Source organism: Aotus nancymaae, unplaced genomic scaffold (assembly GCF_030222135.1).
Source record: "Aotus nancymaae isolate 86718 unplaced genomic scaffold, 86718_ANA_hifiasm-v0.15.2.pri h1tg000007l, whole genome shotgun sequence".
NCBI lineage: Eukaryota > Metazoa > Chordata > Mammalia > Primates > Aotidae > Aotus > Aotus nancymaae.
The window spans coordinates 46955447-46976551 of record NW_026988418.1 but is presented as its reverse complement, the minus strand read 5'-3'; the positions used below and the strand labels follow the sequence as shown (position 1 = coordinate 46976551).

Below are 21105 nucleotides of genomic sequence, written 5' to 3'. Positions count from 1 at the left end.
CATGTCCCAAAACTTAACTAGTCCTAGTAAACTTTGTTTCAAAACAAATAAACATAAAATTTCTCCTTTTTATAAAACTTCCAATCTTCTCTTTATTTTCTAGACACATTGAAGAATACCTGGTCTGTGTATATGCCTCAAACTGCAATTTTTGCTTCTTTAATAAAATGCTGACTTAGAAATTTGTCTCTACATTTTTATTTTGACTTAACATACTAAACAGAATGAAGCTGTACCTGTTTTTTACTTTAGCTTTATTCTATTGGTGATTATTAATGAACAGTAGAAGCTTATAAACTATTGCACACAAGTAAAACTATCAGATTCTATAAACTATTTTAATAACTGTGAGATCTTATTAGTCATAACCTGATGAGGTATAAACTCCTCTTAAATTATGCATATTTTTAAAAACTAAACTTAGCAAGAACTTTAAGGAGAATTAAATTTATGAAAAACAAACTTTAATAATTTTATTACCATACCATTATTATTATTTCTCTATATATTTATTTTCCATCTTCATCCCTAACCCAATCCTCTGTCCCAGAGTTATATTATTAATATTTGTTTAATAAATATTGGTATTTTAAAATTCAATTAATTTTTGCATTTTCCAAAAAATCTTCAAATAGTGGACCCTCACAAAACCTACCAATAGTATAACATTTAAATTGTCTTCAAAGTTCTTTTATTTGAATTTTAAAACTTGTGTATGATGTGGCCTCTTTGTTTCCACCTAATGCTTCATATGGCTAAAATATTAATCAAATGAAATAAATTTTTGGCATTGGCATTAACTTAAAAATTTGGTTAAACAACACAAGCATACAAGATTTGAAGAACACAAAGCATTAGTTACCTGAACCTTCCAATTCTTCTTAGATGTGAAAACATTTCACCCCCAGGGACATATTCCATAACCATGTATAAATTAGAATTATCCTATGAAAAAATAAAAAGGAAATAAAATTATTAAACTTAGGTAAAAATTATTTTAATATCACATCATGTTGAATTAGAAAAAGAAAAATTTAATATCCTTCTGACAGATTAATAACCTTGAGAAATAAAGAATCAATGAAACATGCTCTAGCTTTTCTATATAGAGACACTCATGTTTTTCCTCTCCTAGTTATTTTTGTCACAAATTAGTCTGGGGCTTTTGCTCTTCCTTTTCTTGCAGAGACCTCCTAGTTCTCGAACAATTAAACACTCAGGAAATGAAACAGTGCTATAATATATGCAAATAAATAACAAAGTGAAAAAACAATTTGAAAAAGTTAATAGATATTTACATGTTATGTATAATTTAAGAATATTTACATTTTAATATCTTAAATACATAGGTCTTCATTTAATCTAAAGAATAAAGGGGAAAAAAGATTAAAATGTTTCATATGATTCAATATTGCAGAGAGATGCTGGTATTATTCCAAAGAGCTGAAAAGTGGCCAATTTAAATAATAAATCTTGTACAATTTTTCAGACACTTGAATAGTGAAACAAACATTATTCTGCTTTGTATAAGTGAAAAGACTAGAACTTAAATTACTAAGTAAAAGAAGATGGTGAGATAGTGGCAAAAAGGGTTAAATAAAAGTAGAAGATGTGTTGGGTGTATTTATTTGTGTAAGTATAAGAATTGTTTAATAAGATATCCTTATGGTTTTTGATAAATTGAAATATTTCATTTTGTAATAGCGACTTGTGAAGAATTGCACATATCACCTTGAACAATTTCTCCAAGGAGAATCAAAACCTTTTCAAATGTTAGCTGAGTTTATAAGCACAATAGGATTTAATTACATAAACTCTAAAGATATTTGTTTTGTTTAATTATATTCTCTAGGCTTATCTGGTTTAGAATCTTATTTATAGCTTCATACAAAAAAAATCAGGTTGAAAATATCTTATTTAGATATTACTAAAATTTACCTTAAAAGCATACTCCAGTCGAACAAGGAAAGGAAAATTCACTGCCTGTAATATTCTTTTCTCATTCAAAGTATGCTCTATTTGCTTCAGTTTAACGACCTGTCATTGAGAGATAAATATCTTTTAATGTATTTAAGCAAAATTAAAACATTATATTATCAAGTAATGAACTTGGATAAGCAAAATTGTTAGAATTGGATAAGGAAGATAACAACAATTACCAACAATTATGTTGGTGCATAATTAATTACGGTTTTTGCCATTACTTTTAATAATAGGATTCACATAAAAACCTAATAGAGGATTTAAAACTTGGTCTTAGAAAGGTCAACTACAGCTTTAATTAAGAAGTGAGAGCTAAGTAGGAATAAGAAACAGACCCATAAGAAATTACTTTAAAATTAGTTATGTCAATTAAACTTAAACAAATATATAATTACCTAAATTAAAAATTAATGTGAAAATACTAAGGTCCTAATGACTTAAAGTCCTCTATAAAAGCTGGTCCAAACCTCTGGAATAACTAGATACTGATTTCAAATACTTCAGAAGATCAGTAAGAAAATTAAGAACAAAGAGAAAGTACATAATTAAAAAATAGTGAGTAAAAGTGAACAATCTTCACTTTATAATATCTAAATTCTAAAAATTTAATAAATTCTAAAAATTTAATTTATACTCTCATAGAAGAGTACACACAAAATATTGGGGAAAAAACTATCTTCGTAACAAAAACTATCTTTGTATCCTCGGTCATTTAGACTTCAGTTTCCTCCGGATTTTCTACTCAATAGAAGGGTTAAGTAATTTATGTTGGCTTCACGAAGATTGTAATTCTATTCCATATGTGATTCTATTTTGAATTTAAGAAGTGGTGACCTTAGCAAAACATATAAATAATTTTCTCGTATATGTGTAAATCATTAGAAGGTGGCATTCTTTCTTGCTAGAGTCTAATTGTCAATGTGAAAATAGTCACAGAAGTCAAGAAGTTAAATAAATATGAATAAGAAAAGTAATTAAAGAAGCCAATCAGGTATTGATATATATTTGGAGTATACCAATAATATTGAGCAAAGAAATTGAGTAGGAGCCAGATCTGTGGTCTTTTTTTTTTTTCTTTCTTTCAGATCTGTGTTTTAATCTAGGCCTTCTATTTAACTAACTTTCTGACTCTGGAGATGACTTCAACTCTTTGGGCTTCAGGTTTTCAAAATCTGTAACATGAAGTGGTTGGGTCACTACTGTACACATTTTAACTAGTTACATAACAAATTAGTCCATATTTGTCAATAAATTACAGTTGTCCATCAGTATCCCTGGGGGTTGGTTCCAGGACCTATGGCAGAAACCAAAATGCCCATGTACTCAAGTCACTTATATAAAATGACAGAGGCTTTGCATAAAACTTATAAACATTCTCCATATATTTTAAATCATTTAAATATCTAATATTAGGTATTAATTATAATACCTAATATTTTGTAAATTCTATGTATACAGTTGTTATACTGTATTGTTTAAGGAATAATAAGAAAAAGAAGTCTGTACACGTTAGGTATAGATGTAATTTTTTTCCCCAAATATCTCCAATCTGTGATTGGTTAAATCCATGGATGTAGAACCAATGGATATGGAAGTGCTGACTGTATATTAACTATGTATCATATAGTTACAATAAATAAGGATAAAAATTAAATGTAATAATAAAATTATTTCAAGGTGTCAATGGTAAGACATTATACTGAATCTGTTTAGTAGTCTAGCTGATAAAAGTAAAGTTTACACTAAAGGTAAATAACAACAAATATACTAACCTTCTGCTTATCTAAGATCTTCATGGCATAATACTGTTCAGTGGCTTTGTGTTTTACCAACATGACTCTTCCAAATGAACCTGTTCCAAGGGTTTTTTTCCTTTCAAAATCTTCAAGTCCAGCATTACTCTACATATAAATATATAAATAAAATTAAAACTTCTCATAAAAACACTATGAGAATTATAAATGCTTTAACAATACATAATCATAATGAATGATTCAATTTATAACTATCCATTTAAAAGCAATACAAAAGGCTATTGAGATTCCAGGTTATTGGTTCAATTTTTCCCTTTGAACAAGAAAGGATTTAATATCTGAGGAGAGAATGTATTGCAAAACAGAGCATAATAGTAATAGAAGGAAATAAGAGCCTCAGCTGAAATATTAAAGATTACATGCCAGTATGCATTCCTAGTATTGAACTTTTAATCTTAGTACTGAACTTCTAATAAATCAGTTTCATATTTTAATAATTACAAACTGACTAGAGGCATACTGACAGTCATAGAAGCCATACAGACTTAATGCACTTGCAAATAACTGTAATGAATAGATAAACTAAGGAATCAGAACCCTTTCACTAAAGTTACCTATGAAGAAATCTGTCTTGCTTCATTTCTGTCTTATATAAGCTTGTAGAACTAGATAATAGCAGCATGAGAGAGCCTAGTGGCTTTCTCTCTGTATGTTGTAATAACACAGTATTATCTAAAACAGTAACAATAAGGAAAGAAGCATTCCTCATTCTACAAAGAACCAAGAGCCAGAATCCCAGAACAATAATCAGACTCTTTTTTTCTTGAATAGATGTTTTGTTATAAGGAAACATCTTTGTTTGGCTTTGACTACCGAAAAGCAGCAAATAATTGGAGGCATCAATCTATTAAATTTGTTCTTGCCACAACAAAATGAAAATTATTAGAAAATTATTATGTGTTAAACAGCAACAAGTAGTAATTGCTGACCCATTTGTTTAATAGGTTTTCAATGCAAAGAACTCCATGAAAATATCAGAAAAATACTTTGAAGGCCCAATATGCAGTGTTTAGCTTGAGAAAAATGTGATGCAATATGATTCTTCATCCAGTGAGGAATCCGAATAGGTATTGGAGTTCACTGTAGTTGGAATGTATCTGTATTGCAAATCAAACATTGCCTTTTGAGACCCATTTTAGCTTCCTGTTGGATCATTACAGAGAGCAAGCAATTCTGTTTTACTTATAACTTGATTTCATCATAGTTTGATTTCACAATTTAAAATTTAAAGTAATTTTTAGTTATGAGATTTTTTTATCAATGCAAAAACTCTCATAATTCTGATTGAATTAATTTAATTAATCTTTAATTTTAGGTTTTATCAACATAGATGGATTAAAATCTTACCATAATCCCAACTAAATAATTAAAACAAATTTTATTGATAGGCAACAGAACATGCATTTTTGCTCTTTATGGTTTTTTCATTGCTTTTCTTTGTATTATAAAAATATGTTATCTTCCTTACTTCTCTTATTGTTTCATGTTACACAATGTCTACATTTTGTAATCACAATGTTTAATCTTTGTGACTATGTTTTAACTTATAGGTCATACTCTAAATCTTGGTAGTAATGGCATCTTTAAATAACATTTACTTAGAATTCTTTAGTGAGAAAATACTTGAAATATAAACTTTTGAGCTAGAAAGAAAAGGCTTTAAAATTTAATTTACTATTAAAATTTATTCATTATTTATAACTCTAAAAAGATTATTTTTATAAAGTATAGATGGCTCTTTTTATATACAGTTTTTAGATCCTAGTTAAGATCTAAAAATACTTAAATTATATAGGACATACCCCATCAAAATGATAAAAAAGATGCCTGTGTACCAGGAATGTTGTTGATAGCCAAATTCTCTATGATTGAGAATTTTAAACTGTACAAAAGGACACTTATTTTTGTATTTAATAAAAATATTAAGTATGCTATTAAAGGCATAATTCAAAATTAATATATTAGAAAATAATAAAATTTTATAGCAATTGGAATTAGTATCAAACTTTATAATTAGGTATTATACTGGAAATTAGTTCCTTCTGCAATTTAGATATACATTAAGATTATTAATTAATACATCAAAGTATAACTGGCAAAATTCCCATTTTAAGCTTCTGTTTGCTAAGACCACATTAAAATTAAAATTTCTGAAGTGTAAATTTCTTAGGCAAGAATCATGATTTTTATTAACACAAGATCTTTAAATTGTACAAAAATCTAAATATTCCTTACCGGAGTTGGATTCTCCCATTTTTTCAAAAAGTCTTCTTTGGCTTTGGCTAGAAACTCTTTCACTGAAAATATACATATAAAAACAAATTTGCCTTGTAAGAATATTTAATTATGTATAAGAATATTTATATTACATGTTTTCTTGCTTAAGAAAACAGTCATGTCATCTATTGTGATAAAATGTATATTTATCACCATGATACATCAAAGAGCTATTTAGTATCTCTAAGAACTTTCTCAAATCTTTAAGAATCTCTAACATTGTTCTATAAGGAAACCAATTTCAAATGTTATGACGAAATAACAGAATAGAACGAAAATTCTATACCTGAAAACATACCAGAAATTAATGTAAGAAACTCAGAAATTGATCTAGGACAAAATAGGGATTGTAAAAAGGCCATCAGTGATACTAACAGAGCCTTTAGATACAAGAACTGAAAACATCTGGAGAACATTAACATTTGTGGAATTTCAAAAATAATTGATTTTTATAAAGAGCTGTTTTCAGGTGTAAGGATTTATGTTATTTATTAGATTTGTATTTTTTTTTTTTTTTACTAAGGGTAAAGGGAAAAATAAAAGCACAGACTAACACATAAAGGACACCAACAAAGACGCTAAAACAGAACAAAACATCACCAACAAATAATCCAGTTTAACAATCTCATTCTAAATTTGCAGCATAAACTAAATGTCTGAATACCCAATTTAAAATGTACACTAAAGTAAAGCAATTCAAAACCGAATGTTTATATATTGATTAATAATGGGGGTATCAAATATATATATTATTTTATAGAGCTATGGTTTGAAGTTTTTAATTTGTAAATTAAATGAACCAGTTAAAAGTTTCCCCCTTTTCAAAAGCTATTTTAGAAAACAACATCAGATGTTTAAAACTAAATAGAAAAAATATTCCAAAGAGATAAAAAGGCATTAATAAAATGTATTGTTGTTCATATCTTTGGGTAAAAGAACAAAACCTGACTATACTAGCAAAGGGCTCACAAATTCTTTAATGTTCTCAATGATACAGTAGTATTAAAGTGAGATAGGTACCTATTCTAAAGTATATTTTATTTTTCCTTCTTTATAAATGTCATACCAATGTCATACCTTTGGCAAAATACTGTTACTAACCAAAACGGCTTTTGGCATTTTAAATGTTTTGAGATTTCAAAATGATGATGACAGGCACCAAAAGCAGACATTAGTTTTTAAGTAACAGGAGTATGAATCTCTGAAGACATTATTTTACTACTTTGTATAAACTATTCTTTGTGTTTTCTTGTAAAATACTCTCAGAATGCCTACTTTAGAAAAATTGAGAAAAAGAAATTTTAAACTTAGAACTTTCCCATTGTAGGAAAATCTCATGTACTAAAACAATGAATCAAAGAATTGCACCTAATCATCCAAATATAATCTAATTCTTCTTGAGGGATGGATTAAGGAGGGCAAATTCTTACATTTTCTCTTTTCTTTTTATTAGTTCTTTTTAAAACTGGGTCTTGTCCGTCACTCAGGCTGGAGTGCAATGGCATGATCACAGTCCATTACAGCCTCAGACTACTAGGCTCAAGCAATCCTCCTGCCTGAGCCTCCTAAGTAGCTGGGACTACAGATGTGCACCACCGTATCTGGCTAATTTTCTTATTTTTTATAGAGATAGGGTCTCACTGTGTTGCCCAGGCTTGTCTTGAAATTTTGACCTCAAGTGATCCTTCTGCCTCAGCCTCCCAAAGTGCTAGGATTACAGGTGTGAGCCACTGTGCTGGCCAAATTGTTGTTTTCTTGGAATTAAGGATGGTTGGAGTCATTCTTCTAAAAATTAATGCACTAGTTACAACTGAAAAAGAGTGGTTTCATAGGTAATATTTTATTTTTTTGCATGGAGCAGACATATCTGCACATGGCATTCACTTGGACATGATGGCTATAAATTAAATTAAAAACATAATTTATTGCAACATGCACTGTGGCATTTAAAAAAAACAACTTGTGATTCCCAAAATATATCTCTTGTTTCTTGTGAAAAATATTTTTAGTTATCTTTATTTATAGAACTTGCACATTAAGTTGCAGTATAAACTCTCCAGATGCCTACATGAGTATAAATAATTTAGAGACAAAGAAGAGAGTCAGGCAAGGTAAAAAAAACACCCTTAACATCCTATTTCAGCTTTTCCTGTCACCTTATGCTAAGTGTATCTGGAGTTAAGAAAAAAGTAACTGATCAAAGGATGGACTGGCAGTATTTGTCAAAGATGGTTAAGTTGAAAAAAATTCCTTTTCCCTCCTTGGTGATAAGCTAAAAGAAAAATTTCAGGTATTATTTAACTTTATTCACTAATAGAATATGCAAGAAATTCTTTAAAATATTCTCTGTACTCATCAATATTCCTGAGTTTATTGTCAAATACTAAAGAAAGTAAATAAAAGTTTTCATAAAGGTCTTATGTGACAATTATCAGAAATGGGTATTAATCAAATATATTAAATTTTATGAATTACATCAACATATAAAGGGATTTCCTTTAAGAGTGCATTAAAGGATGGGCACTAAGTATGATGTTGTTAGTAGTTCCATGAGGAAAACCTGTTCTTGAAACATTTTTTTGTCATATAAAAAATCGACACATGAAATTTCTAGTTTATATGTGTACTATGTAGATGCAAAGATGAACATAGGTAATTCTTTGTAAAAATATAAGTTAACCAAAATATACATCTTTTAATAACAAATCTACCAAAAATAAATATTTCACAATATACTGGATTATGTGTAACCCTAAAACAATAGGCAATCTAGAACCACATGTATTTGCTTTTAATTTTATTACATTTAGATATTGGTGTATGTAACTTCTAAATGCCTTTCTCTTATCTAGCTATTTAAAAAATTTCTATCCACTGAAATAAAGCATTTGCAGATAATAAAATAATACGTGAGACAGACAGTCAGATTCAAATACTGCTTCACATTCAACCCAGAATTTCCTAAAAGTATATGCTTTCAAGTTCTCAATTTTTTGCTTTACTTATTGTGTTCTAATATATAAGCCATATCTACATTTAACCACTTAAACCACTGTGATAGTTTTGGAGCATGGCACATCTGAGTTACAATATTAGCTCTAATACTTCCTAGCTGTGTGATGATAGGTACCTAAATCCAAAGCATCTAACAGTGATTAATAACTCTTCATAAGAAAAAAATACTTCAAAGGATTTTTCTGCAGTACATTTTATTCTGTATTGGTCAATATCTGAGAAAACTAGGTACTACCAAAAAGAGGACACATACAAAAAATAATTTATTCCCAGAAGTATACATTTTCAAATATATATTTTTTCTGTTTGTATCATTTAAAGAGTCTATTGCATTGCATTCTAAAGGAAATGAGCATACCAAAGGAATCTTTATGTTCACCAAAGATTTTTTTGCAGGAACATTCACCCACATTCATGAGATGAAAAAAAGAGAGACAATTTTTATCCATTTTTACTAGTATATAAAAGCACAACTTAGTTCTTATTCTCACCTGAAATTTCTAATGTATTTATATCTAGAACATAGTTTAAAAATCAGATGTCAAAGTTTATTTTAAACATTAGGAAAACTGACCTGAAAATTAGGGCACAGCATAACTTCATCCCATGTAATTTAGATAATTCTACTATGACAAGAATGTTTCACTATTAACATTTAACAAATGTATTTATTAAATATGTTTGGGTGCTGTGTAAGATAAACTAGGTTACTGCTTATGATAAAAAGAGTATGTTGTTATAGTATACTATTATCCAAGTCTTGAAAGTATAAAATACATTCATATTTTGTATTTAGAGTTTATAAATCTACTTTTAAGATTCATAAACAGATTACAACTCTAAATGTTGAGTTCTCCAGTTTCTTTTTAATAAGACAAATTTCACCTTCTTTTACACAAAGCTCTAACTTTTATTCAATTTATATAAGAAAAATAGAAAAAGAACAAACCGACAATAGAAAAAAAAACAGAATAAAAACTTTCCAGGGTAAATACACAGTTAAAATATTCACTGTTTCATGCAAAGTTTACAACAGTATAAATGTATTTTCAAAAACTACTCATTAACCTGGGTAATCTAATTTCAGTGGTATATATTAATCTTTCTTATACTAGATTGTACAACTTCGACTGTTTCATGATGCTATAGTTATTGATTGTACAACTTCTACTGTTTCATGATGCTATAGTTATTCTTTCTAAAGTATCACACAAGAAATTGCAATATAAATCATTTATATAGGTAAAACCCAATAAAACTAAACAAACCATGTCCTTCATCAATGAAAATATTGTATCAGCTCAATATAATTAATAAAAATATAACTTTATAAGGAAAGTAAAAACTTGCAAACAATAAATAAAAAATTTTAAAAGTAATATTTGTTTTATTAAAAAGTAATTGCCTACCAGATATTTCTGAAGAGGAGCAAGCTTGTGTCCAAAAAATAAATTAGACAATGATTAAATTATATGAATAAAAATAACATATTAGCATGAAGTCACCAATGCACATTTTTTTCAGAATACTATATACAGAAATAAAATGTTAATGTAGAAATTCAATTATTTGACTGCATTATTCAAATAAGTTATCTTAAAATTAAACGGTAAAGAAGTAAAATCAGTAACTGCTCTTTAGTGCCAAAATCAATACCCTTCTTATTTTCCTTAAAACAAAAACTAACAAAAACTTTAAGTTCTTATAACAATAGTCCTCATAATAATATTAAGAAGTAAATATTGAAATGCATATCCTGTAACTATTGCAATACCATCTCTGAAGTTATGTTATTCAGTCAAAATCTACTGCAGGAAAGACACTATGAATTAAAAAACCTGGTTTCTTCCCTTTGGAAAGACTAGTATTTTTCAGTCATTCTACTTCCTCAGTGCTGATTTAACAATCTTTTCAACAACATTTATTGAGCACCATTTAGTGGTGTGAGATTCTGAGCCAGACTCTGAATACTACAAAGAATAAATGTATCACCACTGTTAAGGAAATGAGAAGTTTACATGAATCATCATAATGGAATGGGACAAAGGCAACAACAAAAGGCAATTATAAGGTGCTGTGAGAGCTGGGAGAGGGAAATTCTTGGACAGTAAGGTAAGGCATAATGGAGGACACAACATTTGTGCTGAATCTTGAAAGATAAAGAATTCCTCTGGCAGATAAAGTTGGGGAAAAAGACCTTCTAGGCTGAGGTGATTTTACATAAATGGGATGGAAGAAGAGCATGGTTTATCCAGGAAATAGCAACTGACTTTAATAACCACAGCATTGGGTACATGTAAAACATCAGCGGGAGATGAAGTGCCCAGGCAAGCAGGTGCTGAATCATCGAGGCATTTTTTGGCACAGGGATACTTTTCAATGGATGGGTAGAAAGAGGAGTAAACTGAGTTAGTTCACAGTTGCTAGATTCTATTTCTTCTGGGAAATAGAAGGCAAGATCTTTTGCTAAGGGAGTGGGGAATCCAGATAAAATAATGAGGGATGATGAGGATTAGAGGTTTCAGTACGTTAAACCCTGATGGCTATTTTTGTAGGGAATAAGGAAAAAGGCTATTATAAACTTTTCTATTAGAAAAATATATTAGGAACCATAAACAATAATATGATACATTTTTAATAGTGTCAATTTTGTAATAACAGTTGAAAAATTTGTTGCTGAAAAGACAGTAATTCATGCTCCTTCTACTGTCTTTGTCATTATTTTCATCTCCCTCATTTACCTTAATAAAAGCATTATTCCATTTAAGAATTATTTAGTGAATGCCAGAAAGAACAAAACAGAATGGAAACTAAGGGAAGTTACCTATGAAAATACCAAGTTCTTTCATTAAATAACAGAAGAGAACAGTCTCTTCCAAAATCTTGCCAAAATCTCTGGAAAGTGTACATCTAGGGGAACACATTAGTCTGTCTTCTTCCATCCCTATTTAAAAACATCTACCTCTTTAGAGCTCTACTTGGTATTTCTAAAAATGCTCTCCCCCTCCCCACATCCACTAAAAATATTTTCAGTAAACAGAACTGTAAAAACAATACAAAATATTCTAATTGCCACAAAAATATCTCACAAAAATTTAGCTTACAATAATCAAAGCAACAGAATTGTTCTGTAAAAAAAAAAAAAAAAAGGTTTTCCTACCAGATGCATCTGATGACTTGCGTGCTTGATCAAAAAGAATAAACAGAGATTAAATAACATATAAAATAACATACCTACAAGAACTTACCCATCCATACATGTTCAATACTGTACTGCACATAGAAATAGAATGAAAAAAAACTTGAACATACATACTAAAAACGTTTTATATAAGGATTAAAAGAAATTCTTTGGATATCCCTTTTTTAACCAACCAAAATTCTTCTCGGGAAATATTTTAATAAATTATCATCTTATATCCTTTGAAATGGAAGAATAATTGTGTTTACTTTGCTGACGGGGCACTTTACTTGCCTCATCATATTTAAACATATTGATTCAAACTAAATTCACCATAACCTTGAAAATGATAGTGGGTATAAAAAACAGCTTTAACACTTCAGTTGTAATTGTGCAGTTTATTGGATTGGACTATGCCTACTTTTGATTTCTAAGATGATTAATTAGTCTTTCTACAAAGACTAAAGTCACATATAAATAAGTATTTGGAAGTTTAATAGGCAATGAAAGTTATACTTCTTATTGCAATATTTATTTTACTCTTCTTTACTCTCTCTGTTTTATTAGTTGTTAATTTTTCATCAAGTCTTAGTTACAAGTGAACAGCATAATTGACTGAGTCACGAAACTGTGAAAAACAAAATTTTTATTACAGTTTTATATGGAAAAATAGGAACACTTTTAATAAGACATACATTTACATAATCATTCTAGAAAGAAATACATTAACTTATATTACTAGCATCTACATGGATAGATGGATATACTATGAATTCACACAGTGTATTCACTCACAACTAATCACATGTACATGCTTTCTCTCCCAATAGCTCTCCATCTGGGGATGCTGTGGATTTTCCAGGCCATCCATGCCATGTTTGACTGGTGATGTTTCCTATATAATTTTGTAATGAAAACTCAAATTTACAGGCCTAAAACTAATGACCCAGACAATCTTTGAAATGCTCCTTGAAATATACTTCATTTCCTTAATTGTTCAGTAAGGCTTTTTCTTGTAGGTGTATTATATCTACTACAATCATATGTTAAGGATTTTCCAGAGAGGCCTGAATTCAAATATTTTGTCATTTCCAGACAATATAGAGCTAAGAATGGATTCCTAGATGATAAGGAATGCATAGTATCAACTTCCACAGTAACAAATGGCTCAATAAATGGTAGCATCAATTTATTTTCCCACCATATCCTTGATGTTTCATATCCTCAACAAAATTTGTTAATGTCAGACTTTCCATATTTTGCTAATCTAATGAATATAGAAAGTATATCTTATTGTTAAAAATTAGGTAAATAATCCTTGGTAGAATTTTATACTTTTTCCCTTAAAGGTCTTATTATACTTTTATTAGATTTATACCTAGGTTTTTAGCACTTTGGTTGCTATTGTAAAAGGGAGATTTTTAAAAATTACTTTTTATTTTGTTTGTTGCTGATGTATAGAACATGGTTGATGTTTATATATTGATTTTTTTAATATCTGACAATCTTGCCAGACTCTCTTATCAATTCTGAAATCACATTGGTAGATTAACTTGAGTCTTCTATGAAACAATCACAAATCACACATGAATAATGACAATTTGGTTCTCTCCACATTTTTCTTCTTTTACTGCTCAGGTTATGAGTAAAACTGCAATGACATACAGAAACAATGGCAGTGGGCATCCTTTTCCTATTCCTAACTTCAGAGAAAATGTATCTAACTAATTTTCTTTTCCCATACTTGACTTCTAAAACTATCCTAGAATCAATAAATGAATTTAAGAATATTTTCTCTTTTTCAATCCTCTGGAAAATTTCATACAAGATTGAAATTTTTGTTCTTTGAATGTTTCCATTCCACTCATTCATCTTTGCTCATGTCTTTATTAGTTTCTTTCTTCTTTTGAGTAACCATGCAGTGTTTTTAACTTGTTTTCTTACATCATGAATGTCTTTCTTTTTCCTAATTTAAGCACTTAGAAATTTAATTCTATATTCACTTTTGCTGCATCCCACAAGTTCTGATACATAGACTTTAAATTTATGAGTTCTTTGGTGAGTTAAATTTTTTAAATCCCCAAATATATACATTTGTGTGTTTTTTTATGCCTTTTATTATTGATTGAGCTTAATTGCCTTGTGGTAATTAAGTAATTATACTTGATATACTGTAGCCTGTATATCGAGTCTTTGAAATTTGTTGAATATGTTTAGTCATATAATTAATTTTATAAGTGTTATACATATTCCTGTGTATTCTTCAATTACTGGGTTAGAATTCTCTATATCTATGAAATTTCTCCTACATAGGTCAATTTTGTTTTGTATATTCTAAGTTTCTGTTAGAATTATATACATTTTTTCCTCATATTAATTTTTATGTCACTAATTAAATATAGTAGTCATAGGCAATGATCTTACTATGTCTACCGACATTATTGGCAGGTTCTAATCCTGTTGTATCTCAGTATCATTTGTAGGATGTGTGTAAGTGTGTGTGTGTGTGTCTATTTTGCTTTTAGATTGTGAACACAAACTTCAGTGGGGCTTTAGCTGCAAGAAACCTGCAGGTCTTGGTCTGAGGATGTGTCCCAGTATAGGGTTTTGTATTAGCTTCTGCCTATAGAGTATATGTTACAGGCCTGCAACTATTCTGATAATGATGTATTTTATTGGTGGTTCCTAAACCACACAATTAATACAGATTAAAACCTGAAACCTACTTGAGAGGAGGCAGTTGATAAAATATTCTCAGGAGAGGCATCCTATACATGAGTACACATCCCTCCCCTGCTCCCAGGAACCCAAGCCGAGAAATGCAAGCTTCCTTATTTTCTCCTTTTGTCAGTGGAGCGGTTTTATTTTCTAATCTATGCTTTCACTGAGGTTATGATCCTTGTAGGATCCTGGTTTTTATACAGGGGGCAAAGAAATCCTAAACTGCAGGCATTAAACATCTCTGTGAGGCCATTTTAAACAAAATCTCCACCAAGGTCTAAAAATATCCTCAGTGCAGTTGAAGTATGTTCCCCCTTACAGCTCTGGTTTTCATTTACCACATCATTTTTTTTGTACTTTGAGAATTTATTTTAATCCTAATTAAATCAGCATTCACTTAAACGGCAAATTCAGGTATTCATTTAAAGGGACACTTGTTACAGTTTATTCAGCATTTCAAGGTGCTATGATTTTCAATAATTTCTGCCCCAAAAATATTTTTAAGTTATCTAGTCTCCAATTTTGGATTTTTTTCTTTATTGGACAAGCTTCATGTTAGGTTGTAAGATGCAAAGATACCGGAATGTTTGTGGATTTTATTTTCTTATGCTGGAAATTCCAAATTCTCACCAGGATATATTTAGGTGTTGGCATCTTTGTTAATCTTATCAAAACAAAATGGGCTCTTTCAATCTACAGATTCAGGTTTTTCTTCAACTAACAAGTTATCCTGAATCATATTTTTGAATGCTTCTATTCTATTAATCATATCTGTTCTGTTCTGTTGGAATGCTATCCATTCAATTTGTAAAATGTCCTACTTTTATTTTCTTTTTTAATTTTTGCCCTACTTTTATTCAACATACTTTTAATTTTAAAATTTTTATCTTGTCCATTTCCTCTATATTCTATTAGGGTCTATCTAGCTAGATCTTCGCGTTATTAATTTAATTTTCTGCAGTGATTATTTTGCTCTTTACTGCCTCTAATGCAACTTTATGTTCTGCAAATGCCAGGTTTACTTTCTTATAACTTTTCCCTATCACATCATTATGTTTCTTTTCCATTCCTGCCTCTCAGCCAGTAATCTTTTCATTCTAGTTTCTTGTTTTATCTTTGTTTCATGTCTTAGTTCACTAACTCCATGCTCACTTGAAACTTTCAAGAATTAACACAGATGCAATCTATAATTTTTTGTGTTTATACTCTTATATTTAGAACATATTTTCTAAATATAAGTTCATTCTCTACCTCTTGAAGACTGTGACTTTATCATTTTGTGGTGTATATGCTCTTTTATAGGTTCCACATTGTTGCTTTTCTTGTTTATTCATTCATGAACAATTACAAGCTTTTCAAAACTTTTCAAACGATCCAAATAAGGTAAGTGGTTTTTCTTTGGGCCTTCTGACTTCCTATTTAGGTGCTGTTAGAATAAACTCTTCAGATCATTTAGCGTACACGTTTACATTATTAGTTAAGTAATAACGTGACCTTCATAAATGGGAATGTGGCCAGGACTATAGGATTTCTTGCTGGTGATGATGCCTTCCATGTCTTCTATATTTAAATAGAGGCCACTTTTCAACTTGGAATGGCCTAATACATTCTTGGTTGTCCCACTACAGCTGCTTTAGAATGAAAGTAATGAGCAGTGTTGATCTTCCACTCATTTTCCTCATCCCTCCAAGTTAGTGAGGGTGAAACTATTACTTCTTTTCCATGAAGAAAAGCTACTCAAGTTAAAACTGTTAATTAGACTTTGGAGTCTCATCATCAAATCTTGTACATATTTGGGCAAATATACATCTTTAATTTCAGAACTGATATACTGCTTTCCCAATTTTTTTTCCTGTATTTTTTAGTTAGGATCTAGAAAGGGAAATTAATGAAGTGTTGGTCTCAAGTCTGTATAGTGCTGTAATTCACAGCAAATTCATGCCTTCTTCTTCAGGGATTTGCCCTCAACTACAGCTGGGCCAAAGTTCTCACCCAGGATTTTCATATAATTATGCTAGTTATATCAATAAGCATATGAACTAGGAGAGCACATAAACTTTGAAACTTTAAGAGAACTAAGCTTCAATTTGCACAAGCATCAGAGAAACCTATTCTCTACACAATGAGGATAATAAAGCGATTACAATGAAAAAAGTCAAGATGTCATGTAATCTCAGTGAGAAAAACTGAGATTTATTTAGGTGTTGGCATCTTTGCCAGAGAAAGGTATTATTATGATTCCAGTCAGCTTTCCAAATCAATTCTACTTTTTGGGACAGCTCAACTCTACTTTTGCCTTTGAGCTCCATGGCATACTCTGCATCCCAATAATACCTGTATCTTGTTCTGCTTAAGCTTATTTGAGTAAGTTGCTATATCCTCTAAACAAAAGGGCCTTAAAATAGTTTGATAGATTTTTAGAGAAGTTCCTTTAGTATTTCTTTATAGAACTTGTTTGCTTAACAAAAGCAAACACTTCATAAAAAGTGTTATGAGTAAAAAAACATTTAAAAGTGAACATTTAAAATGTTCAAGTATATAAAAAGGAATTATATTTAGTCAATAATTAATTATATAAGTATTTATGGGGTTCCTTGCTATGTTTGGGGTACTGTGGTGACTACTAGAAACATACAATGAACAAGGCACTATCTTAGACTTGTGTTCAATGTTTTGAAATTAGAAAGAGACACACAAATTTATAATTTCAATATAATAAAGTAATTGTTATAGTTTGTGAGTTTGCTTTGGAAGTACAGATAAATCACCTAATTTTACAGGGTCTGTGTTGGAGGTACTGACTAGTTCTCCAAATTTTTATAATAAAGAATATAAATATGGAAAGATAGCAAGGAATTATATGTAATAAAGTATGGCTAGATCAAGATTTGTGAGAGAGATTTTGCAAATAAAACCAGAAAGGTAAGTCATTCATCACATATAACCTACTAAGGGGTTTAACCTTTATTCTAAAGGCAATAGGGAGTAGAAAATTTTTATGTTAGGTTAAAAAATGGGCATTTTTGCATTTAAAAAATTTCAGTGTGGAAAATGGCCTTGAAGGATATAAAACTGGAAGCTGGGAGACCAGTGATGCAGTTATTGTAATAGGATTAAGAAGAGATCTAGAAGCCTTCCCAGTGTCAGTAAGACTGGAGAATATTGAGTGATTTCTGATATAGAATCAATAGAACTTAATGACTGAGTACATGCCTGAGGGTAAGAAACAAGTTAGAAATGACCAAGGTTTCTGTTTTCACTTCCTGCATGGGCAGTGAGATCATTAACAGATATCAGAGTCAATGAAAATGGAGCAGATTTAGGGATGATAAGAAACAATTCACTTTTGAACTGAATGTCCAGGTAATGACTGAAGATGTAGGCATGGATGAGATTATTTGGAGAGAATGTAGCATCGAAAGAAGGCCAAAGATAGATTCTCAGAAAAAACTAACATTTAATTGGCAAAGGATAAAAGGAATAGCCTTATAATGAGAAAAGTACCACATACACATAAATACCACAAGTGTATTATAGACTTAGATTAAAAGGCCTAGCATTTGCTTATTTTTACAAATAAAACCACACCTCACTTGTAATTTTCCACATTTTGAAATGGCTAGGGCATTTAACCATTTATGACATGATTAAAATCAGCTGAAATTGGGCAATCCTGACAAAGTCAGAATGCCTAATTGTGATTACGATGATTATTGTGGTAGAAAATGGCTAGAAGAGAAGGCCAATATGATCAAATATATCAAATACTATTTATAATGCATAGCTTTTTAAAGAAAAATAAGCAATAGTGAAGCAACAACATTTTTCGTCAGCTAAATCCAATCTATCCTATTGTAAAACCTCCAGAACACCACAGTGGTTACCTAAAGACTCTAGATTATATGCCAAAATTTCAAAGAGAAAACATACATTGACCTGATTCAAACAAATAAACGTATAATAACCAGGTATATTCACTTTTGATATCCACAGAAATCCTAAGGAATGGGTATGTTGAATTTGTAATATTAGTTTAAATTTAAAACAGCAGATCAGAAAGATCTACTTCAATAACAGGAAAATAACAATCCAGTTAATTCTTAATATTTTGCATGTTGAAATGTCCATTTAATGTCTAATATTATTCTATAAACAAATATATAACAGTGTTTAAGAGGTTTATATTGTACTGCAGCAGGATAAAGAATATTTATTGGTTATAATAAGGTGATTTCCAGTTATGAAAGAAAAGGTTTGTCAATTTTGAATTCTATCATTATACAGCAAAAATTCACCTCTCAGTTTCTAAAATTCCAATTCCAAATCTTTTAAATGCAAATTATAGGACTGTTACGTTATCAGAGAAACCAAATTTGACTTCTCTTAAAAATATCTGAATCAAAGGTTAACTTCCAAGCATCTTATTCTTTAGTTAAGCAAAAGATGCTAATGAATTATGCTCTAAGCAAATATTTCTCACTCTAACAACAGGATATCTATTTTTAGCTGCAGGTTTGGCTTGAAGTGACAGCTTTTACCCTATGATAAACTGCAGTACATACTGTAGTATATTTTCTCAAAAAAAAAAAACAGTATTGGAAATGTTTAGAAAAAATAAATCACATTATAATAACAAAAAAGAGACTCATTGTTACAAGTGTACTTATTCTAAAAAATTATTTACCCAAAAAACTGTTTATTAAAAATTTTAATGAACCCTACCAAACCAAAATGCTCTATTTATTTCATCATTATATCTTTATTTCTTAATAAATTGTAGGTAAACGCAACCAATACATCAACAAAATTTTGGCAGCAGCTTATTTTCAAGATTAGTATTTTAAAAATCTAATAAGAATAATCTAACAAAAATTAGCATTAGGAAGACAAAACTAATCAAAGGAAAGTTAAACTAATTATCTTCAGGATCAGATACTAAAAGAAAATCCTCTCTTATGGTCAGTCTATTTACTAATTTATAACACAATTAATAACAGTGTCCAAAAATACAATAAATCAAACCATAAAGAAAATTAGAAACTGATTATTGGTATTGACTATTAATAGTGCCATTAATTATTTACAGTTCTTAATGGTTTTTGAAGGCAATTTACTATAATGCTTAAGTACAAAAGCATCGTCACAAAATATAATTCACAGTAGCTCCGGCTTTATAACTGCCCCTTCAAAAATATTTTTTCCTTTTATAAGTATATATTTTTTAAATAAACAGCTGCAGAGTCTCAGAGAGCATACTTACCACTCATGATGAAAACCAACCTTTCCAAAACATATTGCTCAAAACAACAATCCAACGGCAAAGGGAGTTATGCTAATCTCTAGAGGGAGAAGAACCGATGGTGTAAACACACACACTGGAGCATGCAGCACACAGAAAATGAAAAGAGCTTTCTTTTGTTTTAAAAAGAGAAGCCCCTAGAAGCAAAGCATAACTGCCTAGCATGAGATATCACTAGTAAACATCAGATTAATGCCAAAGATGTCCATGACGAGATTGAATTTCTTTCAAGCTAGTTATCCAGCCTCCTTCATATACCACTAGAACAACTCAAAATGGCAGGGAGAAAATGTTCGAACCAGGATGTATAAGATGTTCTCAATTATATCAGCATGAGTTGTTACCACGGCAACATTAGACCAGAATTATCGGTTCACTTGTATCCATGGCGTAGCTTTTATAAAGCTTTAATCAACCAGACAAATAAAATACCTTTTTATTTTAGAGCCACATGATTTTAAATTACCACATTCCTTACATTTAAGCACTAATCTACGCTTTTTACATCTTTCAAAGATACAAAAAAAATGCTGTTTTCTTCAAATACTCACATAATCCCATGTTGAACCTGGCAAGGAACAAACAGCAGAATGATTGCACCTAAACGTCTTTCAATTACACCAGTTCTTACTGCTAGCTGTGGACCTCACTGATATTAAAATGCTGTGTGCTGTTGCTAGTGACTATTGGCGATGAATCTTATTGCCCAGATCGCTGATAGCTTTCATTTTTCATGAGCCAGAAAGCTATACTGCAGCACAAATGTTAACCATTTAGACATTCTGTGTTATAGAAGAGACAAGATATAATACTAT

General features: G+C 30.0%; 1 protein-coding gene across 9 annotated transcripts in view; it reads right to left on the bottom strand.

Moving 5' to 3' along the window:
* PRKACB (protein kinase cAMP-activated catalytic subunit beta) overlaps positions 1-21105 on the bottom strand; it is a 157990-nt gene that overhangs the window by 45183 nt on the left and 91702 nt on the right. For 4 of the 9 annotated variants that reach the window (XM_012442585.2, XM_064372564.1, XM_012442581.2 and 1 more), the window contains exons 2-5: positions 6033-6094; positions 3756-3884; positions 1939-2037; positions 863-945 (exon numbers count right to left, since the gene is read on the bottom strand). In XM_012442585.2, the coding sequence (XP_012298008.1) occupies positions 863-945; positions 1939-2037; positions 3756-3884; positions 6033-6094 (373 nt within the window). Of the gene's footprint in view, positions 1-862; positions 946-1938; positions 2038-3755; positions 3885-6032; positions 6095-10498; positions 10523-12249; positions 12274-20251; positions 20572-20841; positions 20997-21105 lie in introns of those variants that run through there. The other 5 variants (XM_012442584.3, XM_012442582.2, XM_064372563.1 and 2 more) reach the window with 5 other exon arrangements.